Source organism: Chaetomium globosum, genomic scaffold (genome assembly GCF_000143365.1).
Source record: "Chaetomium globosum CBS 148.51 scaffold_2 genomic scaffold, whole genome shotgun sequence".
In the NCBI taxonomy this organism is placed as follows: Eukaryota; Fungi; Ascomycota; class Sordariomycetes; order Sordariales; family Chaetomiaceae; genus Chaetomium; species Chaetomium globosum.
The window spans coordinates 3,451,537-3,475,695 of record NT_165977.1 but is presented as its reverse complement, the minus strand read 5'-3'; the positions used below and the strand labels follow the sequence as shown (position 1 = coordinate 3,475,695).

The 24,159-nt window shown below is 56.4% G+C and overlaps 6 protein-coding genes across 6 annotated transcripts; 2 read left to right on the top strand and 4 right to left on the bottom strand.

Annotated features, from left to right (window-relative positions):
- Nucleotides 1–4,602: 4,602 nt before the first annotated feature.
- On the bottom strand, nt 4,603–5,743 carry CHGG_03217 (uncharacterized protein; the record flags this gene model as incomplete). Its single annotated transcript, XM_001229732.1, has 3 exons — nt 4,603–5,447; nt 5,530–5,644; nt 5,714–5,743. The coding sequence occupies 3 exons, from the start codon at nt 5,741–5,743 to the stop codon at nt 4,603–4,605; spliced, it is 990 nt and encodes a 329-aa protein (XP_001229733.1).
- Nucleotides 5,744–9,209: 3,466 nt separating this feature from the next.
- CHGG_03216 (uncharacterized protein) lies at nt 9,210–12,043 on the top strand (the record flags this gene model as incomplete). The annotated part of the gene is made up of 3 exons (XM_001229731.1): nt 9,210–9,459; nt 9,538–11,129; nt 11,201–12,043. 3 exons carry the CDS (start codon nt 9,210–9,212, stop codon nt 12,041–12,043), a joined length of 2,685 nt encoding a protein of 894 aa, XP_001229732.1.
- Nucleotides 12,044–12,984: 941 nt separating this feature from the next.
- On the bottom strand, nt 12,985–14,514 carry CHGG_03215 (uncharacterized protein; the record flags this gene model as incomplete). Its single annotated transcript, XM_001229730.1, has 1 exon — nt 12,985–14,514. One exon carries the CDS (start codon nt 14,512–14,514, stop codon nt 12,985–12,987), a length of 1,530 nt encoding a protein of 509 aa, XP_001229731.1.
- Nucleotides 14,515–16,215: 1,701 nt separating this feature from the next.
- Nucleotides 16,216–17,207, bottom strand: CHGG_03214 (uncharacterized protein; the record flags this gene model as incomplete). Its single annotated transcript, XM_001229729.1, has 2 exons — nt 16,216–16,552; nt 16,636–17,207. 2 exons carry the CDS (start codon nt 17,205–17,207, stop codon nt 16,216–16,218), a joined length of 909 nt encoding a protein of 302 aa, XP_001229730.1.
- A 2,089-nt stretch (nt 17,208–19,296) lies between these two features.
- CHGG_03213 (uncharacterized protein) lies at nt 19,297–20,689 on the top strand (the record flags this gene model as incomplete). The annotated part of the gene is made up of 2 exons (XM_001229728.1): nt 19,297–19,347; nt 19,415–20,689. The coding sequence occupies 2 exons, from the start codon at nt 19,297–19,299 to the stop codon at nt 20,687–20,689; spliced, it is 1,326 nt and encodes a 441-aa protein (XP_001229729.1).
- Nucleotides 20,690–21,844: 1,155 nt separating this feature from the next.
- CHGG_03212 (uncharacterized protein) lies at nt 21,845–23,555 on the bottom strand (the record flags this gene model as incomplete). Its single annotated transcript, XM_001229727.1, has 3 exons — nt 21,845–22,376; nt 22,495–22,967; nt 23,343–23,555. The coding sequence occupies 3 exons, from the start codon at nt 23,553–23,555 to the stop codon at nt 21,845–21,847; spliced, it is 1,218 nt and encodes a 405-aa protein (XP_001229728.1).
- Nucleotides 23,556–24,159: the final 604 nt, after the last annotated feature.

Sequence of the window (24,159 nt, the reverse complement as noted above, 5' to 3'; positions counted from 1 at the left end):
GGTGGAAACCCGGCGTTGGCTTACACACGGGAGTTCCTAAACGAATGGTTGGATGGGGAAGGCCGAATTTGAAAGAAGGTAAGGCTGTGTGGGTTTTGGTGACCGTGTTATCAGGCCGTCCAATATCTCGGGGTTGTGTATTCCGTCTGATATGTGTGCGGCGTTGTGCTGACAGCTGAGAGATGGTTTCTCTCAGGTAAGAGAATAAGGCTGAAACGAAGGATACCTTTTCCCTTACGGCTTGTGGAAAGAGGAGTGAGGAAACGAACGACCTGAGAGAATAACAATGATGAGATTTCGACGAAAACAAAAACTGGGGTTCGCCCAGCGGCCTGGATGTGGGCTCCCCGGGTAAATGTAGCAAAGGCAGACACACAAGAAACGACGCGTCCGAATCGCGTGGAGCCCTCCTCCGAGGGGCCAGTGTTGTTCGTCCAGCCCCGAACCTGCAGGTTGGGATGCTGTGCCTTGCTGGGCGTGCTGGGGCGGCATGGTTGTGGACACTGAAAGGGGTGTGAGTGACATTGGGACGGAGCGGCGGGCTCAAGACAGGGGTAACCCCTTGCTTGGGTTGCGTGCTCAAATCCCGCTCGGGCCCCGACTGAGACAAGGGGATTCCAGGCGTCCGGCGAAGCGAGCACGCTTGTGGTCAAAAAAGCAAGGGAGGAGAGATCGGGACCGATCCACCACGATGCGAGAGCACACTGTTTGTTGATGGCGAGGCCTCATGTCGCTGACTCGCATGCGACAGCGAGCGCCCTCGACACCCCAACAATGCTTCAGGCAATTATTTGTTTGCGTGTTAATGCCCCGATCTCGATGGTCCAAGGACGGAGTTGCTGGGTCGGATTTCCCTAATCACTCCAATCAGAGCTGTGCCTGGTTTGTTCCGACCACGACGGGCGGATTTCGACCAGTTGGTGACATTATCGACCAACCACTACAAGGAGAAGAACGGAAAGCTCTTCGAAAGCCCGACGTCTACTTTTTATTTTACTCGGTTTTTGTTTATCTCTTCTTTTTCTTTGGTTTTTTTTTTTTTTTTTCCTTCTTTCTCTTTTCTTGATTTCTTGGCTCCCTTTCGAGTTTGGTTTTTTGTTTTCTCTTTTTTTTGGCCAAAGGGAGCCAACCTGCCTGTTCGTACCCATTGGGGTATTTGGCGACTGGAGCAGGATTGGATACCACACATCCATCCAAGAGTTCCACGAAGCATGGTAATAGCCAACGAGAGACGAAGCCGTACCATCAACTTCCCTTGACTACCGACGCCGCGTCGGACAAACCATCCCATTTTCATGCAAGAAACAAATCGTGGTGGGTGCACAGGAGGTACTCTGCGTCAACTCCCACCTGTCGGATACTGCGCGTATATTAACTGGAACACCCTCCTTCTTCATTCGTCCTTCTCCAGCAATGCGCGCAGAATCTGAACCTCGATATTTCTTCTTTGAAAGCAGAGGTGCCTCGGCTCCACTGCTTCAGTAGTAAAGATGTACGCAAACTCTCTTATCGTCCCAGGTTGACCCCTCAAACATGTGATTGTTTTGATTTTGCCCGTTGGGTCTCAACTCCTCACAAACATGCTTTGTGCCGCACCAAACATCCCGCAACCTGATTTGGAAACAGCTCCGTCAACAACAGCTTCGATCCATGGATCTTCCCTCTTTCCTTCCAGAAACACAGGTCAAGAGATGCCAAGAGACCAACTCGATCGATGTGGAGAACCTAATCCGAAACAGTGCACGACTACGAAATAAGTACCGTGTCATTCGACCTTGATCTGTCATCGGAAATGGGAGGATTTGATTTCGGGAAATCCGAGGGAAAAAAGGACGAAAGCTTGTTGCTCTGGCAAAGAGCGCTTCCTAGCTCTGGGATCAGTCAACATTACCAGGGGTGAGAAGCAGCAGAAGAGGTCTGAGAACCGACCTTTCCTCTCACCACAGTGCGACCCGGCGAACGGTGAAACAAGGCCAACTGTACACCACCCGCTCGGGATTAGCGTCGGTTTCGCTGACGCAGGTACCGATGCGGCCCCACACCGGGCTGACTGCCACCTGGTTAGGGCAGATCCAACGGCTCAACCTTCCAGAAATAGCGAGTTTCACAGCCTTTTGCGCTCGGCTCGAAGTTCTCTTCGCGGCAGTTGCAAAAATGTTGAACGGCAGTTGGGAAGACACATCGAAAACCCCCATTGTACTCTACGGAGACAGGCGATCCGGATGACCAGGTAGGCGGACAACCAAACAATCGCGGGGAGATGCAACGCGTCCCAAGGTTCAGACGACACCGCCGCCGCAGCAGCAGTAGCAGCAGTGACTCAGCCGCACACGTATCGCCCTTGATTCGCCAATTCACCCCTCTCCCGCTTCCAAGAAAGAAATCCTTCTTCCGAACCGCCCGCCCGCTCTCCCGTCGGGAGTCCAGTGCGAAGGAGGCAATTTCGCAACCCTTGGTCGGAGTGTTTCCGGGGAACACACAGACCTCAAGCCACCAATGATGGTCTCCGTTGGCTTCTTTCCCGCAGAGTTTTTTTTTTTTTCTGTCAGTGGTCTGACATGCAGACACGCCCCCTCCTCCCCTCCCACATTTCATTTCCCGCCCTGCAGCTGCCGACAGGCCAGGTCCTTGTTGCTGTCAGCTGCTGACGACACGATGATGTTGAGCCTGGCGGCCTGTCAGCCTGAGGCATTTCTTTCGGTTTCTCTCTCGCAGCGGGCGTGCTCCGCTCTCTCGCGGTCTGGACTGCCCGGTTGTGGTCCGAACCATGATTCTTCGTGGAGCTTGTGAGGCTATTTCTCATCATCGTTACATCACCGGCTGGCGACGGGCTGGAGAGAGATCTGGCTCTCGGAATCGCAGCGCTGTTTTGGGAAGGAGAGCGCGCGGACGTGTCCGGTCTCGGGCCGCCGCCATCACTGCGGTTGGAAAAGAGACGGGCCTGTGATGCTCCGAGGCAGACCCAACTCCCCATATTGGGCCTCAGCCTTGGGCGTGAGGTGGCCATTGCTCATGGCTTCGGCTTCGGCTTCCCCTAGCGCGGGTTTTAATTTTTTCTTTTCGGCTGGGTTTGCGGCCTCAAACCTCTGTGCTCGCAGTGGGCCCGCTTCGAACTGAAATTTAAAACTCCACTATCAATAACCATGTTGATGACAGAGAGATGGAGGAGTGTTATTCCGCCGGCTCCGCGACAGAACCCTCGCCGAAGCCCTGGGGGTTTAACTTGGTACCTAGCCCCAAGTTCATCTCCGTGGTCAATCTCGGAGGGAACTCACCGGCCGAAGCAAAACGGCAGGCATGTCAGTGGCCTGGCAACGCCGGCTCGTCGGCATAGTATAGTTTCATCTGCTATAGCCCGGTCCTGGAGCTAGCTATCCGCCGAGGAGTGCAAGTTGTTGATGATGCGTTCACGGGAGGTCGATGCTGAAAGACAGCCATTCACGGGTCAGGTCATGTGACCCCAACTGACGCCCAACGAAACGTGTATGTTGGATTCAACCTCTGCTATCCCAAAAAGAATGCTGTGCGTTCTGAGGGGCATGGGTAGAATCTTGCTATAGAGTAGTTTTACCCCATTTGGTTGTCTTTTGCCGCATGTCCTCTGCTCAACCTTGAGCTTCCAGGATGCCTTGAGTGTCCAGTCATTTTAAACAAACAAGACGCGGAGCTAACAAGAACCGGAGAATGGATGCCAAATATGTATGGGCACGTTATGTCAACAAGGGACGGTCGATCTGTGATCGCAGCTTGCCCACCCCATGTCAAAGATGACGATTAGATACACCGACTCCTAAGTCGATTCTTCTGGAGGAAGTCCTGTGGTCGGTGAAGGGGAACTGGCGATATCTAAATAACCTTCTAACGGTCCCATTACTACTCGGGGGAAAATATTATTATCATTCTTTCCTACCTAACAAGTAGTCAGTCTGACACGGGAACTATAGGTGGATTGCAACAACCATAGGTCGACAAATTGTTGAGTTTGATAGGTCAGAATGCGTAGATCCCCAACTCTTTGACGTAGGATGGACCGGCGCACCAATGCGAGACTTTGAAAGGTCTCTCTGCCAATATGCATTACAATTACCATACTAGCCCCTCGCCTGTGATGATCCAGCCCCCTCCTTGATCTCGGTACAGTTATCTTACAACACCAACCCGCGCACCTTTTCCCCTCCTCTGGTCCCAACCGGACAGTCAACACTATATCTGCCACTCTTCTGAACACTGGCTCGTGTCATTATCCACCAATCATAAAAGCCTGAAGAAATTTTGATATAGTAAAAAAATGTAGGGCAGTTCGTCCGTGTCGTACGGCATAAGGTACGCTGAAGAAATCGTAGATGTGGTTACTCGGCCGTTACTTTGTTTTCGTGCTCGTCCAGTCGTTCTGTCGTGCCGCCATGCCGTCGTGCCCGGGTGCTTCCAGGCGTCAAGCTGTGAAGTAAAATCTCCGATATGCAAGGGAAACGTAGTATATCGTTCCTGTGAAATGAAGGACGAACAAGAAGAAGACAACTGTCTTTGTATACTGTGGGTATAGGTCGGTCAAATGTAAGGAAAGAAAAGCAGGCGCTGCCGCGGACCTTCAGGCAGGCCGAATCATGTTTGTATGGGCCCCGTCGTCGTTGTTTGGCTGTCGTTCCTCACTGGCTCTGGGGCGCTCGGCGGAGGGGTCGCCGCGAAATGTCGCGGTTCCGTCGATGCGCCGCGTGCCAACTCTCTCGGGGGCGGTAGCGGGCTCCGCGGTCGAGGCAAGATGGGGGCAAATGGCGTGGGGCGTTCTCGCGGCGAAGGCTCGGAGGCGTGAAGTTGGTAGTAGTCGCGGCGGGAGGTCTCCTCCCGCCATTTCTGATACTCCATTGCTGCGCCCGGCACCCCTGGCAGCATCGCAGCCGGCTCTGCCGTTGGCGGGCCCTGCGGTGGCCGAGGCGCAATCTCGGGCAGCCCTTTCTTGGCTCGCTTTGGATCGGGCTGTCCTTGAATTGGAGACTGCTGCGCTGCGGGAGGCGGCAAGTGCGGGCTGTGTGGTTGAGGAGCGAACGCGGGAGAAGACGGGTGCGGAGCGGGCGTGATGTTCTGGTAAGTTGACACCTGCCACGTGCTCTGTGTTGACTTCGGAGGACGTCCGCGTTTGCGGGCTTTCGGGGCTGGGTTGTACGGAGTCGCCGACACAGACGGAGTAGGGGCTGGAAGGCCCGGCGGAAAGCCGTTAGGACGTGGTTGGATGTTCACTGGCTGCGTCCCTGGAGCAGGCTGGCTGTTGGGTCCCGGCGGAAACCCGCGCGGCGACACCTCGCCCGGGGACGCAAGAGCCTGTCTTTTGTTGGGACCGTAGTCGGAAAGTTCGCCCAGTGACGGCCGCTTTAGCGGTGATATCAAGGGCGGCGGCATCGGCGTGTTGAACATGGCCTCTGCGGCATGGAGACATTGACTCATGTTGCGCCCTGCGATGGCAAGTTAGGAAGGGACCATTTTCGTTACCGAGCTGGGTCGGTATCTCGACATGGCAGTCACAATAGCGCTTACCTCCAGGGAGCTGCATAAACATCCACTTTGGTTGAATATCGTGCGATTTGACCAAGTGAATGAGAACCCCGACATCGACATCGCTGAGCTTGATCATCTCGGCGAGAATGAAGCGCTGCACGTCATAGGTAAGATTCGTGAAGGGCAGACAGAAGCGGGGGTTGAGCGACGTGTGGTAACGTACCTTTTCGGTATCATTAAGGACAGACTCCATGGCTAAGATCGGGTCCCCAGTGCCACGGGAGAGAAGAAAGACGAGAAAGTAAAGAAGCGTGTCGTCATAAGCTTGTGGTAGTTGATCATTTGAGAAGGCGCGGGATGAGATGAGTCGGCGAAAAGAGGAGGCCGCTCGTGATTCGAGATTCGGGTCTGTTGTAGCAGCAGCAGGTGCAGTGGCGAAGCCGTAATAGGTAGTAGGGCAAGGCCACTGTTTATGATGGAAGAAGCTTGGAACGAGTCTGCTGATTGCCTACAGCGCGCGCGTGCTGCATCGGCGAAAGGAAAGATGGAATGACTGATGACTGAGAGATGGACTAATTAGGGAATAAACGAATGTCGAGATCCGCCGAGGGCGAGACCGTCAGCGCAGGAGTGCCGCCCGGGGTAAAGACAACATCGGGGGTCAAACTTCAGGAAGCTCGCACGCCGGGAATTCGAGTGGTTGACAAGTCATGGGCGGATCTGGCAAAGGGCGGCAAAGACACGCGAGCCGTCCGAAGCGCGCGTCTTCCGGTGCGGAGATGGCCTGAACGATTGCAAACAAGCGACCAGTGTCCCACCGAAACCCACTGACCCTGCCTGCCCGGCCTGCACTTCCTGGTGGCTTGCCCCAAGCTTTCGGGGCCCCGGCCCACACCTTGGTCGAGTTGGGTGTTTGATTCCTGAGCATGGACCGAGTCAGTTAGCAGCAACTTTTAGCACTCGATCTCTTTCCCCCCCCTTTTTTCCTCTCCTGCATCAGGACAAGAGATGCACGAGGCAACCCTGAATCATCGCCACGCTTTCTCTTGAATCAACCACCCAAATGTGGCATATGATCAGCCGCCCCAAAACTCCCATGTCTTTGGCCCGCCATGGCTGTCGCGTATTTTCTGCCCCTCTGTAATTTTTTTTGGGTCCGTTTGGGTGTCTCACAGACCATGCAGCTGCAGCCAGAAGATCACTTGACTGCTCAGGTGGCTAATAGCGTGCGGCCGGGCCGGGGCGAGGTGGTGTGGACATCAACCCAGCCTGTCTTTGTGCGTGAGAAATTGTCGACGAGTCATAGACCGAAAAGACCAGTCGTCCGTCAAGCACACTGTTCTGGCGGTCTGTTTGATCTGTTTGACCATCGAGCGCCCGATGGGAGGGGTGGGAGCAATTGCTGTCCTGTTTGGTTCAAAACCCGAAAGCACCACCGTTCACCTATCCATGGATAGGTACCAGGAATGGATCCTCCGCACGGCTCTCGGCGAGCGCGCAAGTTTTCCGGCTCCATCCAAGACGGACGGCCAAACCTCCGCGATCTCGTCTTTGGACGCGTGCGACCTGTTCCCCACCGACCGTTGAGGCGGGCGAGCACCGCGGGTGATCCGGACTGAAACAAGATGCCTTCCAAGACTGGAGACGTGCGTGGAGAGGGCATGTCCGATTTCGTCCTCCAAAGACGGCAAGCCACCGCCCAGCTCTGCTGCAGGCCGGAAGGAGGGCATCAGCGGCTCGCGACTTGCTGGATCCATGCAGCTCTGCAGACAGCGTCGGTTGATGAATGGGCGGGCCATCTGCACCTTGAAGCGACGTGCAGCTGCACATGTGACCCCCCAGCGCGCCTGCCCCGCGGTGATAGGGTACGGCAGTCTGGGGAAGGTTCCCCCTCAGATTTCGGCCTGATCAAAGAGCCCAATCTTCGGTCCGCACCTGCCTTGGTTTGTTGACATCTCTAGCCACGGCCGAGACATCGTCTGCGGGCCTCGACTGGGAATCTCTGGCTGTTGCACGAAGAGACTAAGAGGTGAAGTCGATGCTTTTTCAAAGACTCAGCGCAATTGGCTCCGCCGGCGCTGGAGGTCAGAAGGGGGGTAGGTACCCACCAGGCCTGAGGTAGGAGCGGCCCGTTCAGGCGGCCCATTGGCCGCATTGGTGAGGATTACTCGCCAATGATAGCAACCGGCGTGCGAGTCGAGCATCAGACAGGCCTTCGAGAGATCGATTCGTTCTCATGGAAGAGCCGCAACGCTTAATCGCGGTGGGTCCATGCTGTTTAGGTGGCTTGGTGATATTTTCCACTAGCATCATGGTATGCTGTATGAAACGTGTGGAGTTTTTCCTGAAATCGTCGACAACAAGGAGCCCTCTCAAGTCTTTAAATGCCTTTGGGCTTGCCTTGGGCTCCGCTCCACCCGTCTCCTGCACGATGAGTTGGCACCGGGACCACGGCGACTATTTCCAGGTTCCTTCGGGTTACAAGCTATATAAAGGGCGGTTTTGGACTGGACCGTTATGCCGTTATGCCAGACATCGTTCCCGGTTGCCAATCCATGCACACCGCTCCGATCCGCCTGCAAGGTTCCGAGGGAGATGGCATGAATGACGGAACCACCGTGTAATTTTCTCCCGAGCTGGGTCGAAACCCCGCTACGGAATACTTTACTGGGAGCTGGGCTGATTGATTTTGTGGTTTTGTCTTGACGGGAACCCACTGAGACAAAGAAAAAGCATCATAGAGAGGTAGGTAATTTGAATAATCGTAAGCCCATCAACTCGCGGTAGCAGAAACCAAACAAACTCAAGGGTAGGTGTCCCAAGAGGTTGAATGGGATCAACTAGTTAATAAATAATGCGTATGATAAACGATAGGCGGGGGACTGTGCAGCCTTGTTCTTCAATAGGTAACTTGACCTCTCATCAATCAAGCTTTCGCTGCTGAGGATGAAAGGTGCCGAGGGTGCCTCCTGGTCGGGATGCCGAGACGCCGAGGCGGAACATGATCGGACCGGCCAGCTCGTGGGGAGGCTTGGCTCCACCTCTGAATATCGGAGGCAAGTGGGATTGGCGTCGCGCTGGACCCATGTCGAAAGCCCAGACATGAGACGCCATCTTTGAGAATACAGCAAATCCAGCACCACAACTTCAATTGGTAATCGGCCGTGGAATAAAGATTCCTCCTGCTATGAAGGACAAAAAGCATCAAACTGTTTAGTCTCGGGGTGCAGTGGAACCGGTGGCCTCTGTTTGCGCTTTAGATCACTTTGGACCCGCCTGTCGATTTTGGCGTTGCCAGTACCATGTCGCATGCTCCGAGGCGCGCAGCAGAATAGCTTCCTCCCATCTATCGCCTCCGTCTTTCTTCTCCCGCGAACTTCCCCCTAGCTCTCTCTCCCAACCTCCCGCCGGCATTTCGCGCTGCCCCCATGTGCCTCATTTTCTGCACCACCGGCAACACCCCTTTTTGTTCCCGTGCAAAACGCTTATTTTCGCCCGCGCCAGCGTCCGCACCTTCATCTCGACCTTAATCCTCGACTCGCCGCTCCGCGCGATACGCTCGCCTTTTGTTTGCTATGGAGGGAAGCAATCGTGCTTCAAGCACGGTGGCGGGGCCAGGGACCGAGGAGAAGGCAAAATCCAATGGGGTCAGGTTAAAAAGGGAGGACACGAGCGATTCCACCACCCTAAACGGCACCAAAACCGACGCCCGACTCAGCATGTCGCCCGACGACGCAAAGTCTGCGGCCGACGGCACATCGGTCCCCGAGAACGGAACCGCGCCGAAGTTATCGCGCAAGCCGTCACAGAAGCTGCCACGGGGCCCGCCGCCACTGTTCGACCATCTCCCCGATGCCACCGCGGACGCCTGCGATACTTTCCAGGTGATCAACGACTGCCTCTATGGCTCTAAGAACATGGGTTCGTCGGACCACGACGCGCTGGACTGTGACTGCGCTGAAGAATGGCGTAAGTTGGCACCCTAATAATGACCCTTCCCTGGGTGGCGTGCCGCCTGTTAACACACTAATCCCCCCCGCCTCCCAGATGACGGCCAGAACCATGCTTGCGGCGAAGATTCAGACTGCATCAATCGGGCGACGAAAATTGAGTGTGTCAGCGGGGACTGCAATTGCGGAGAGGGCTGCGAGAACCAGCGGTTCCAGCGCAAGCAATATGCCAACGTCTCGGTCATTAAGACGGAGAAGAAAGGGTTCGGGCTACGGACAGATGCTGACTTGCAGGCCAACGACTTTGTGTTTGAGTATGTGGGCGAAGTCATCAACGAGCCGACTTTCCGCAACCGGACGGTAAAGTACGACAAGGAGGGCATCAAGCACTTCTATTTCATGTCGCTGACCAAGAGCGAGTTTGTTGATGCCACCAAGAAGGGGAACCTGGGCAGGTTTTGCAACCACTCTTGCAACCCGAACTGCTACGTGGACAAATGGGTGGTTGGTGACAAGTTGCGCATGGGCATTTTTGCCACCCGCGCCATTCGCGCTGGTGAGGAGTTGGTCTTCAACTACAACGTCGACCGGTACGGTGCCGACCCGCAACCCTGCTATTGCGGGGAATCCAATTGTGTCGGCTTCATTGGCGGCAAGACCCAGACAGAACGGGCGACGAAACTGCCACTTGCGACGATTGAGGCGCTCGGCATCGACGATGGCGACAGTTGGGATACGGCGGTTGCCAAGAAGCCCCGCAAGAAGAAGGCCCACGAGGACGATGAGGATTATGTCAACAGCGTGCAACCCCGCGCACTGGACGAGGACGGCGTCAACAAGGTCATGGCAACACTCATGCAGTGCAAGGAGAAGTGGATTGCCGTCAAATTGCTTTCCCGACTTCAGGCCACCGAGGATGAGCATCTCCGCCATAGAGTTGTGAGGATGCACGGTTACCAGATTTTGAAGACCACGCTCAACACCTTCAAGGATGACACCAACGTCGTCTTGCAAATCCTCGACATTTTGTACCAGCTTCCGAGGATCACGAAGAACAAGATCTCGGATTCCAAGGTCGAGGGGGCAGTGGAGCCACTGGCCTCGGCAGCGCACGAAGAGGTCGCCCTCGCTGCGAAACGATTGCTTGACGAATGGAGTAAATTGGAGACGGCCTACCGGATCCCGCGCAAGAAACACGACCACGCAGGGCCAATCCCCGGCAACTCGTTTGAGGAGGAGCGGCGCAACAAGGACCGCGAGGAGCCGGCAAAGCCCACAGACCCCTTCGCCAACATCGTGATCCCGACGGGACCCCGCAGTACCATCCCGCAGCGGAACGCCAATTTCTTCGCCGGCCAACAGCGGCCCCGGAAACCGCCAACTAATCTGCCGGCTGGCTGGTTCGTCAACACCGACAAGACCGGCCGCTATTACTTTTACGATGCCACCGGCAGGACGCAGTGGCAGCGTCCCCTCACCCCCGCCATCGAAACTCCGAAGGTGTCGGCCAAAGCGCAGCAGGACCAAAAGGCCCTGCAGAGCATTATTGATAGTTTAACTAAGGAGCCGACACCGCGGCACTCGGCAGGCCACACCCCACAGCGATCTACCACGCCGGCGACCGAGCCCAAGAAGGACAAATGGCGTTCCCTGCCTCTCGAGAAGCAGATGAAGATCTACGAGAATACTGTGAGTTTATCCATGTCGGCCGCCATGCCATGTCTGTGTGCTGATCAGACCAGCTTTTCCCTCATGTCAAGCATGTGGTGGACAGGTTCCACGGCAAACTGCCCAAGGAAGAGCTGAAGAAGTTCGCCCGGGAGGTCAACAAGAAGCTTGTCTCGTCGGATTACAAGAACAACCGGGTGGAGGACCCGACATCCATCCCACCCAAACAGGCGAAGAAGGTCCGGAAGTATGCCCACGACTTTTTCGACCGCGCCGTAGCCAAGTACACCGAGCACGAGAAGAAGAAGGCCCATAACCCAAGCAAGCCGACCTCGGGTGTCCCCCCGGGCGACGTCGCGAGCTCGGCCGCCACCCCGGCCAAGGACGACGTAACAATGTCCGACGTGGAAGCTGACACCAGCCCGGGCAGTTCCGCAGGCCGCAAACGCAAACGCGACGGCGACGATGAGCACGACGATCCGGCCGAGTCCCCCGGAGCGCCCCCATCCGAGACACCATCGGTCAAGCGCATCAAGGAGGACGACGCTGAAGGCGAAGGCGAACCAACTACAATCCCGCCCCCGCCGACTCCACCGCCTCCGCCCGCGGACACCCCGCCGACCGAAGAGGACCGCTCGATGCGCGAGCAGGAGGAGGCGCTCATGCGAGAGAACGAGGAGGCCCAGCGGCTGGAGGACGAGGCGCAGGCCGAAGAGGGCGGCAAAGGTTCACACGAATGGAACGGTCGCTACCACCGTACCTGCGCCGCCGGCGAGCGGGCGGTCGAGTGGCGAGTTGGAAATGGGTGGTGCTATGGAGATGATGGACACGGACGAGCCGCCGCAACAACAGCAGCAGCAGCAGCAACGGCAGCAGCAGGCAGTGCTGGGTCACTAAAAACAACCCTCGCTTGCTTTGCTTTTGCTCCATGCTAGGGAGGCAAGGGGCGGCGGGGGTGGATTGCGTCTGCGGGGGGAGACGTACGCACACAGCACACACACACACACACACACACAATACATATATTTAATTGTCCCGGGTTCTCTTTGATGGTATCAAAACAGGCAGGCAGGCAGGCAGGCAAGCAGGTTCGGAATTCGAACCCAGGATCATGCCGGGCAGGGAAGGCCACGGGAGGCGAGGCGAGGCTACCCACTGCTAGTTTCATATCTTGACGGGGTTATTGGAGGATGGTACGATACGATACCTAGTATATATTCTAGTCTTTTTTCTCTCTTTCTCTGTCTCTTTTCGTTCTAGACGGGGGCTATTTCCCTTCTCTCTCTCTCTCCCTCCCTCTCTCTCTCTCTCTCCAGGGCAAGGTGGAGGAGGTCGGGGCGAGGTTTTATACTTGATCTGCCCTTTTTTCCTTCCCCCTAAAACCATCGTGGCATTCTTTCTTCCCTCTCCTGTCTCGGTTGGGGTAGTGGTGGTCGTGGCGGTGGTGGCTGGTTCCGGCCTGTCGTTTGGCGGCGGTGTCGGCGGTGTTACCAACAGCAAATGGCATTGGTATTCTGTTTGTGTGGGGGCATTTCGGGGCGTCGCATCTGTGGGTGTTGTTGTTGTTGTTGTTGCTGCTGCATATTGCATTTGCTTGGTGTGATGTGGGTTGGTCTTTGTCATGTATATCGTCCCAACCACCCGTGCGTTTGTTATTAGGTACACGTGCAGGTGGTGTTTGGGGGGGTTGCCGACGTCTGGGGTTATGTACCATCAACGTGTATGTATTTCCATATATATAAGTAAGGATTCGTCAGGCAACCAGGACGATACGATATATAAATGCGGCAATAGGTGGATGAAAACATTCCGGCTGAACCTCTAGATGAAGACATACTCCTCGAGCGAGCATCAATCTGCGCACCACCCTCTCTAACTACCACGACGTAACAATCTTCTCCAAAACCCCCACCAAAATATCCGCATGCTTCTCCTCAAAGATCAACATGGGCCGCAACCTGACGGCGCTCTGCCCACTCCCACCAATATTTACCCCCAGCTTCTTCGCCACAGCCAGGAACTGGTCCCTCCGCGGGTTATCAAAGGCAATAAACGTGCCCATGCCCTTCCCCCTCAAGTTCTGAAATTCGCCCGGATACTTCGCCGCCAGCCCCTCCAATTTCCCAAACAAGTAATTACCCACCCTCTCCGTATGCCTCACCAAATCATGCTTCTTTACCTCGTCCACGATGGCCCTGAACAGTAGCGCGCGCGCCGGGTCGCCCATCCACGTGTTGAACTGGCGGTAGGGCTTGTTGGGCCTGAGGGCGGGGTCGCCAAAGTAGTAACCGGCGGTCTGGGCCTTCTTGCTGAAGGTGACCATGTCGGGCGGGTGGGGGAGGTCCCAGTGCTCGTGCGCCCAGAAGCGGCCCGTGGCGCCCACCCCGGTCTGCACCTCGTCCACGATCAGCAGCACCCCGTGCTTCCGCGTCACCTCGCGCAGCCCGCGGAAGAAGGCCGGCGTGGCGTGGTTGTCGCCGCCCTCTGACTGGATCGGCTCGACGACCACCGCGCAGGGCGGCACGTGGTAGGTGGTTAGGAGGCGTTCGACCTCGTCGAGGGCGGCGCGCTCGGCGGCGGCGTTCTCGGCGGCGTGTTGGTCTAGCGGGTATTTGAGTTGGGGGAAGGTGGCCTGGGGCCAGTCGAAGGCGGGGATGTCGAGCTTGTGGATGGGTTTGGAGCGGGTGGTGGAGAGGGAGCCGAAGAGGCGGCCGTGGAAGCCCGTCTTGAAGGAGAGGATGGAGAGCTGGGAGGCGCCGGGGGACTGGTTGTTCATGGCCGAGTTCATCTCTTCTTCGGTAAACTCGACGTTGGGTCCGCCTCGCTCGCGCTGGCGGCGCCACATGAAGGCGGCTTTGTAGGCGGTCTCGTTGGCGTCGGACCCGGCCATGGCGGTGAACACCTGGTCGAGTCCCTTCGGGGCTACCTTGAGGATGCCGGTCTTGAGAATCCTGGCCCATTCGGCGGGGGGGAAGTTGCCCAGGGCGGGTCGGTTGATGATGCCGTTGATCATGTCATCGCTCTGGGCGGCCTTGCGCAGAGCCGGGTTGTTGTACCCGAGAGGGATGGAGGCGATCTGGGCGTACACATCCAACAAGACATTGCCATCCGGGTCAGCGATGTAGTTGCCTACGCTCTTTGTGTAGTCGGTGAGCATGTTTAGGCTGCGCGTATCAAAGACGTCGTCGAGCTCGGCGATGGCGGCCTTGGACTTGGGGCCGGGAATATCGGTCTTGACCGAAGGGCCCTCGGGCTCCCAGGAGGGATAGAAGGACGACATGGCGCGGGTTGAAGCAGTGAATCGGCGACGGGCTTCGAGAGACCCAACAACGGGCCTGGCGATCGGAGGTGAAGAGACGGCGCGCAGGAGGGCGTTGCTGCTCCGGAGTGTTCTGCACGCCGACATGGTGGTGTCGTCTTCTGGGTATATATAGCACCTCGGGGGGTACTAGGTGTACCTGTAATGTCCCTGATGCGTTTATCCCACCCACTAATATGCTTGACTGTCACTCAGTTGAGGGGAACAACGTGTAATCGGATGGGCCAATCGATTAAGACGCACCCGCGGGATGTTGCCCTTGTTTTATTTCCAGTTGCTTGGGGGTTGGAGGAGTCGAGGAATGCTAACGAAGGACCCTCATGGATATCGCCGGCTTATATTCAGTGCATTGGGCCCTGGCCAGGCCCTGTCAAGGGTTCAGTTGCCATGATTCGGGTGCGGGGAAGCTGCAGCGTGACGGAGAGCTCCAGGAAGGCGCGGTCGCCGTTGTCAATTACGTCAGTCTAAAAAGAACGGAGATGGTCAGGAGTTAATGAAAATACAAAACAAAAAACAGCCAATGCTCGTCCACGGTGTGGTTAGAGTGGCCATGTTGAATACAAAATACCAATTGTGTTCTTTCTGTATATAGGTAGCTACCTGTAGGTCATGACTTGACGCTGGCCTCCCATCACCTCCATTCAACCTCATCCAACCCACAATTGCTCAGGTACCCAAGGTGCCAACGATGACGGATCGGAATGTTTTGACCTGGTGCGGGCCCATCCAGTCGGAAAGCATCGCACACGTCAGGTGCCCTCCACCACCGGGGGTCCGGCGGGGTCTGGACGCCGCTCTTATCAGCGCGCAGTTGCATCCGAAGCGGCCACAGACAGAGCCCGGCCCGCCATCGGAAGAAACCAGCCCACTCCGCCGCTCCATCACCCAACCCCCGGCGTGCATTTTAAGTAAAAGTCTGAGACCGAACAACGCAATCCCGAGGGAGACCGAAAGGGTACTACGGATTGCCTAGATGAGAATCCCGAATCGGTCGGGGTCAAACGAGCGGTGTAGTTCTGTGCGTCGACCTCAAACAATATTTCTCATTATGCTCATGTAATAGAGGAGAGTTCTCCTCCCATCAAAAACCGGCCAGCCCAGCATCCCATGTAGACCACGGAGGAGAGTGTACACCAACCGCAACCAGCCAAACCTCCAACGCCCACCACCGACCGACACCTAGCTATCGTCGCTGGTTCCCAACAAAAAGAAAAGAGCGCGGCCAAAAAGGCCGCCCACAAAACCGAAAGTACAAACAAAACAGTCGAGGGCTAATCTACCGAACGAGAAGGCTAAATAAAAAATACCAACACGCCGTCTGCAACAATGGCCCCGAAGGCCAGCCGCCGAAAAACAGAAAGCAAACGGATTCTCGTATCCATACAGAGACAATAGGAAATGGTGAGGGGCAGCACCGGGTATGCCCTCAAGAATCGCAAAAGTCCGAGTTTTTAAAGGTGGCCTCGACAGGGCGGCCTCGAGCATCGTCGCCAAACTAGAACATCCCCGTCCGCAAGAACAGTTCTCGTACAGCTCCGAAGTGGTAACGCCACCAGCCGGCCAAAGGAGAGTAGACAAGCATTCCTTGACCTGTCGACGCAGAAACGCCCAAGTCCCTGTCTAGTCGGCCACCTTCTTGGCTGCCTTCTTGGTCGCCCTTTTGGCCGCCTCCTGGCAGAGTACCTCCTGCAAGCCAGAGCAGAACTTCTCCCGCAGGGCGGCCGGGGAGAAGCCCGCCAACCAGCCATCAGCTTTCGCAGTCGAACGAGCGTGGGCGTCATCAAGTGCCTAGCTGCTGGATCCGGACTCCTCTTTCTGCTGCGGTAACTGCAGGCCGGCGCTCTGCGCGATCTGCTTCCATGTCTCCATGTCTCTATAGAGGCGGTCGCACTCCAGCTTGAGTTTATCATTTGACTGGCTTAACTCGGCGATTGCCTGCTCCGTAAGCAGCTTCTCCAGCGTCCACTTCTCGATATTTTGTGTCTCGTTCTCTTTTAGCTGCGTGATGAAAGAGACGGCTCGCTGGAGAATGGACCCCTTGTTCTTTTCGCAACCTGGTACGATTTTCGCTAGCTCGTTGATCCCTTCATTGATGGTCTCACGGCGGCGACGCTCGACTGCAAAACTGTTAGAAAGGAATGTCTTGGGATAGCAGGGAAGAGTACCAACTTGCCTTCCTTGTGGTTGTCCTTCCGCATTTTGTGCCACTCTTCAGAGCCTACCGCGGGCTTGGCATTGGGTGGAGCGCTGTAGCGCTGCTCCTGCTGCACTCCGTTCGACGGCGGTTGTTGGATGGTCGAAGGGGGCGGTGGCAATGGGAGGCCATCCGGAGGTGCCTGGCTGACGGAATGGTTGCTGAAGGTATTGTCTTCATGTTGAGTCTCTGGCGTTGCCTGATTTGCGAACGCCTCTTCCGTTGACTGCGGGATATGCAGTGATGGGTACATGTTTAGTGCCGCCGCAGCTGTACTTGACGCGTTGGAGGCATCAGTCGTATCGTTGTGGTCAGAAGCGCTAGCCTGGGCGAGAGCGCTGAAGTCGTCCACATTGACATGGTCGTGGGCGGCCTGGGCGGCCTGGGCAGCTTGGGCGATGCTGACCGTGTCGCTGAGGAAAGTCTGGGCGTCGGTGTCCGGCACCGACATGGCTGCAGCCGGGGCCCCGCGCTTGTTGCGGCGAGAGTCGGGCGAGGCAGACTCAGTCACCCGCTTCCGCTTCTGACTGGGGCTTGTTGAGGCCTCGGGTAGATCGGGATGCGGGACGCTGACTGTCGCGGCCATGGCTGAATGTAGGTTTGCCAATCCTAGAAATGAGGTTAGCTTTCGCAGGATAATATATATAATTGAACATTTCAACAAGGCTGTTTATCGAGCATTATGTTGGTGGTAGCCCGGCACTTGGTTGGGGCCATCCAACGACAATAAAGTCCTGTCCGATCTTGTTGCGATGGTGCAAGAGGATGGCGCACCCCGGTTTACCTGCTCCGGCGATGCTCATCTCGAAATGTCGCATAACGCGCAATCAACGTTAAAAAACAACCTTGTGCAGCGAAAGTTTTAGGAAACAATCTGATTTCGCCTTTGAGCGTAGGTACGTCAAGCGTATTATCAGATCAGCGACGGTAAGCCAGTCACGGCAATCACAGACCCTGTGAAAGCGATACTTGCTTCACGCACACCTATTCTCTCACTCGAGAGGCGACTATGCACAGAGCTTGTCGCATCGAGGGCGTCCACAGCCACTCATTCCATGGTGGTTATACACCAAACATGACTGCGTTGGGGTTGGATTGATATGGCCCCTGCTCATTCTTGATGGAGATTTGAACCTGGGGATGGGTTTCCTTACTCTCTGTGGTTGGGTCGAGGAGCGAGGTCATGTGAAGAACGTGCCCGAAAACGTGACGAAGAGCTGGGGGAGGTTAGCCTGGGCTTTGAAGGGCCGGAAAATCGATGCAAAACTCGGCGAAGCGATTTAAAAAAGAAATAAATAGTAATTAGGAATGTATCCATACCTATTCTTGAACGATGGATATGTCTTGGTGTTTCGGTGTCTGTTGAAGGTTGCTGTTTGAGGAGTCGCGAGAGTAGAGGGAAGATCATGTGAGCTGAGGCCGGAGGTCAAGGTTAATCAAAGTCGCGGGTCATGGAGGGATCAGGGCGCACGGTCCAACACCTTTGCCGAAACACCCTTTTCTCGGCCTGCATGCACGAGCGATCAGCACCACGACCCACCCCGGTTCGACCTTCCACTGGCACCTTTTTAATCTTCTCCTGCGCCAAATCGTTGGACCCTTGGATAGACGCGAAACCACCAACCAACTTGGGGGACTTTGGACCTCGTTGGTCTTGCAAAGACACACCTGGGTAGTGAACGCTTAAGATTATTATATGGCCTTGGATCATTGATCTATTTCCTGTTATTTTCTGACAGTTAGACACCATGGGCCTGTTTTCCTTCCCAGCCCTCGCACAAAGGAGGTGCTTGCCCCGGACATGCCCTGCCCACCATCTCAGATTTCCAACCCCAACAGGCCGACGGCAGGACGATGCGACGCCTCCCCCTCCAGTAGCCGCGCATTATTCCTCGACACCATCATCATGCTTCTCTCCTCCTCTCACTGCCCCACCTGGCAACAACCCCTCATGACGCGAAAGCAGTGAGACAGCCTGGCACATGATTGGACCTCCTGCACATGTCACGAGCCACTAAACCATCACCTCAGCGCTTTCGGTCTCCCTCTTCTTCCTGCGTTGCCTTGCACCCTTGTTGTATTGTCCGTCAGTTCGCGGGCAACGAGGGGGGCTGAAGGGGGGGATCCATCCTGCGGAACCAATAACTGCCTCCCTGAAAATGGAAAGGTGGGGGTTGAGGTGGGCAGAAGCGGGTTAGGGTTTGCGGTTCTCATCACCCCACTCCAAGTGGACGCAGTCGGTGCCGATGAAACCTTCGGCGAGAGGAACGAAAAGAAAGTTCGGAAGCCCAAAGTCTACTTTTAATCTACTCGATTTCTTTTACTTGATTCATCTTGCTCAGTCTCCTTACCTCTGTTTCTTTTCTAAGTTTCTTTTACTTCTGGCTTTTTGCTCCCCTCTCGAGCTCGGCTTTTTTTGGCCAAAGGGAACATGATGTTCTGGGCCCCATCGCAAAAGCCAAGAGCAAATCGGATAGCTGCCCTCATGCCTTCCTGGCCACTGGGGAACTTTCCCCAATCGGCGTTCTGGTCCTTGGGCCAACTTCATCCGTTTCAACTCCTCTCCGAGTGTTGCATGCTCGTACCCAAAGCAGTCCAACAGCACCTTGTGTACAAAATATTCCGCATGAAACTTTCGGCCTCCTAAGTGGCTGGGAGCAAGCAGATTTGCAACCATGGCGGACCTTGAAGCGGCCAACATCAACCACGACAATCACTTGCTTCTTGTAAGACGACGTCATTGCCTTGATTTCTGTCGCAATGCCCTCTTGCTAACGCTTAGTCCTCCTCTAGGATCAACCGTGTTTGCGACTGCCATACGAACTCCTACGAAAGAACTTCCGCTCGGTTCATTATCCCTTCGAGTGGGACTCGACCTCGGTCAAAAACGTGGTCAAAGAAACAGCTAATGGCTTAATCAGCGGGAAAGCCTCACCGCAAGATGCCGTCGAGAACTTGGACCAGATGCTGGTCAAGATGCGAGGCTTGAAGCGCAAGCTGACGGCTGCGGCCAAGGAGGAGGACCGGCTGTATCGCCAAATGGACTCTCGCGTCGCTCACCTGCGCGAGCTCGCCGATCTTCACACCGTCGACGACGTTCGGTACGAGGCATGGTCGCGCCAACGCCTCGACCGCCTCTTGGTCGACTACATGCTTCGGCACGGCTATGACTCATCGGCAATAGCGCTGGCGGATGAGCGGGGGATGCGGGATCTCGTCGATATTGATACTTTCGTGGTCATGAGCAGGATCCGAAAGTCTCTCGAGGGCGGCAGCGTTCAGGAGGCGCTGAACTGGTGCAACGAGAACAAGAAGGAGCTCCGCAAGATGCAGTCCAACCTCGAGTTTTTGCTGCGATGCCAGCAGTACATAGAAATGATGCGCACCGATTCGCCGGCCAAGATGGCGGAGGCTATCCACCACGCACGGAAGTACATCACACCGTTCACCGAAACCTACCCGGTCGAGATCAGCAGCATCGCTGGACTTCTCGCTTACCGCCCCGGCACCATCTCCGAACCATATGCCTCCCTCTACAGCGCCTCCCGCTGGCAGAAACTCGCCGACACATTCGTCGAGGCACACCTCAAGCTTCTCGGCCTCCCTATGACTCCCCTCTTACACATCGCCCTCTCATCGGGCCTATCCGCTCTCAAAACCCCCGCCTGCCACAGTACCCAGCTTCAGGTACCAACCCAACCCGAAGAATCGCAGCCCGTCAACGGGGCCGGCGACGGGGCCGCCACCGCCACCGCCGCCGCCGCTTCCAGTACCACTTCCACCGCCATCCCGCACCACCACCACGGCACGGCTTCGCTCACCACGCGCGTCTGCCCGATCTGCTCGACCGAACTCAACGCCCTCGCCCGCAGCGTGCGCTACGCCCACCACGGCAAGAGCCGCCTTCTCGAGCAGGACCTAGTGCTGCTGCCCAACGGCAGGGTCTACGGTAAGGCCCGACTGGACGAGTACGCTGCGAAATCAGGCTTGCCCGCGGGGCAGATCAAGGATTTGGTTACCGGGGAAGTTTTTTCAGGGGAGGAGGGCAGGAAGGTTTTCGTCACCTGAAGAGAATCATGATGCTTTTATGCGGGGGGTGCATTCACGTGCGGCAGGGAAGGCGGGGTGCATTATCGGCGTTGAATTTTGGTTTGCCTCTTTGGATTGGCGTATACGATAACTAGGGAATACGGGCTCGGAGGGTAGGCAGAATGGGTATGATGGGCATGGCGGGCATGGGTGGATTACGGCGGCGTACTCGAGTTTCTATCTCTACTCCGGTTGGTTTACTGGGATCAGCGAGAACGCAGGCGAACAGGGCCAGTGGTTGCTACTCAGATAAGTACATAAGAAACACAAGCGACGAGTCCTCTGGAAGTTGAATGAGGCTGGTATCCTGACAACAATGCTTCTGGGCATACATACACAAGCATGATGAAGATAAGCGTACAAGCCCAGTAGCATACCGGAAGAAAACAAGCCCGCTTGCTGCCTCTTCTACCTGATTTCTTTCTGGTTTCAGCCCGTCCCAAACACGAAAGGGATGTTCAGACGGAACAGCGGGGGTCATCCATCCCATAGGACCCGGGGTCTAGCAAACAGGCAACTCCCTCGACACACAAACACGCACACACAACCATCCAGGCAGGACAGGCCAACAACGAAAAGGAGAGAGAGAGTGTGTGTGTCAGAAAAACGCATATGCTATTTCCGGGGTATCCGTAGCCCCCACGCTCCCATCCATCCCTCCATCCCATCTTCCCATCCTCCCCCGCAGTAAGTACGTAGTTAGAGAGAGAGAAAAGAAACGAGAGGAAGACGGAGCAACAACCAGCAGCTAGCAGCGGCAGCGAACCCGCAACACAAACGGACACACAGGCATACCCCCCTAAAAGAATATGAAGCTTAGCCCAGCCCCAGCCCCAGCCCCAGCCTAGCCCAGCCTAGCCATTCCCTTCCCTTCCTTTCCCGCGGTTTGCATCCATCCTACCGACCGACCGACCAGACCAGACCAACCGATTTTCGAGATACAAAGTAAGGGGTGTTTAAATGCCTACCGCACCGGACACAACACTGCACAACACACAGACAGAGCAGCCAGACCGGAAAACCCAGAACAACGCGCGCAGAAATAAAAGGTTTCCCATCTTTATATATCTCTCCGCTCCCCCCCTCTCCCTCCCTTCGACCCCAACCTTCTTCTATTCGACTACTACTGAGAGACTACCGCGCATTCCCCGCAAACGCAAACGCCCCAAACACGCCGCCTCCCCCACCGGGCGTCATGGGGCCCATGCCGCCGCTGTTGCTGATGTTGGCGGTGCCATTGGTGTTGTGGGACGAGGCGGCGGGGGTGCCGGCCAGCGCGACACTGCCCGTGTTGGGGGTGCTCGGGGTGCCGCCGCCGTTTTGCAATCCGCCGCCGCTGCCGCCACCGCCGCCGTTGGGGTGGTGGTTGTGGCCGGGCGGGGTGCTCTCGACGGGGTTGTTGGAGGGGTTGGGACCGGCGGTGATGCCGCCGCCACCGCCGCCGCCCATGGAGAAATCGGGGATGCCGAGACCCCAGACCTTGCCGAGGTGGTCATCCGAGATGTCGCCGTTGAAGATGCGCTTGCGCAGCTCGAAGAAGACGCGGCCTGTCAGCAGGCTGTCGGAGCCGGCCTGGTGGGCGCTGCCGACGCGCTTGAGCTTGAGCGTCTCGGCGATGTGCTCGAGGCCCGACTTCTGCTCAAACTTCTGCATGATCTCGATTGCACTTGGGTCGGTGGGGGTTAGCGCGCCGTTATTATGCAGTTTGATAGCGTGCTTCATCAGGTGCTTCACATCGTAAGTGGAGGGAGAAGTATCGCTTCATGTTCTGGTCGAATTCATACTCGTCGCAGGGTAGCGGTTCGCAAAACAGCAGCTTGGTGAGGTAGCCGAAGTCGTAACCGCCGTGGAAGCTTATCCAGCGGACATCTTCGAAGCAGACGAGGCCGGACGGGATTATGAGGGACGCGAACTCGTGCGGGTCAATGCCGTCCCGCTCGAGAAGCGCAAAATCGATGCCCGCCTGCTGCAGGGATTCGATGGACGTCTGGTTGTACATGTCCTCCTTGAGGGAGAACTTGAAGTTGAACTGCCAGGCATAAGGCATGGGCGCCTGGCTGCCGGTCTTCCGTAGCTCTGCCGAGTCGGTCGAGTTTGGGCGGGCCGGGGGTTGCTCGCCGTCTTCGTTGAAAAGAGCGATGCCGATCTGTATCACTTTCAACAGGTCTACGTTGGTACGCAGACATTGGTAGTGGTAGTCGCTCTTTCCCCGGAAGCCCCCCATCGGTCTCGCGACGACGCCCGGAAACTCGGTGTCCTGTCGGGGGGTTCGTGTCAGCAGCAGCCCGTTATAACCCACCCCCTGGCTTTGTCCCAGGATCAACCCACCATAGCAATGTACGGATAACTTTCAATCAGCACCCGCAGGTGTCCGATCTCTTCTGCCAGATTATGTTTCCACACTTCTCTTATCCGCCCCTTCTGCGCAGCCCGTGTTGCGTGTTCCACCAAGCCATGGCCTTGCTGCTGTGCATGTTGTGGGTGTTGGACGGGCGGGGCATGCTGGGAGTGCTGTGATTGTTGTTGAAGCTGGAGGGCTTGCTGCTGCGATTGTTTGGTGTTGCTGGAGGTTGCCAGCGTGCGCGAAGCCCATACGGGCAGCGTGGCTAGCGAGGCCCGAGTCAGCACCTACGCTGAAGCCGGCGCCGGTATTGAGTCCCCCAGCCAGGCCTAATAGATTGCTACTGCCGGCGAAGGGATTCCCGCCGACCTGGGCGTTAAGGTAGGCTGCGGTGGCACCCATGGGCGGCGGGTGGCTCGTCGCGTGCTGGGCATGGGAGGGGAATTGCTGGTGGTAGGGTGAGATGGTGTTGGGCCCACTCGGGAACCGGTTGAGCGGCGGCATCGCGTGGTGGCGGCGCCCGTAGTGTGGGTTGCCTCTACTATGTCCTATCGTGAAGGCCGTATCCTAATAGCCGTGTCAAGATCGGGTCTTGAAGGGACCATTCCCGTCCCTCTTGTTGGTGGTAATCCGGATGCTGGGCGATGCTGGGTAATCGCGAGACGAGACAAAGTAACGACGATTAGACCCTCCTATTCAGGTTGGTTGTGCTGATGGACCGGAGCGCTGTGGTAAGGTGGCCTAGAAAATGCTAGGGAGAAGAATTTGGTGAGCGCGAGTCGAGCGGGTCGAGATAGATTTTGAGGTGAGGAAAGTGGCAAGTAGGTAGGCAGTTTGGACGAGTTTGGGTTCGCGGGGCTGAAGTGAAAGCGGCAGGTTTGCTCATGCCCCAAATGCAACAACAGCACTGCAAGGTTGGCGATGGGCCACTGCCCAGGCGATGCACAGGTCTGCCCCCCCTTGTGTGCACGGACCGTATTCTGGTTGACTAAGCGCTTGGCGCGATCGGCCCGCAGCAGCCAAACTCCCACTTGCGGTGCTTTCGATGATGATGCGACCTCTGTCATTGATTTGAGCTCCCCATCTCCAGTCCAGCTTGCTGAGCAGT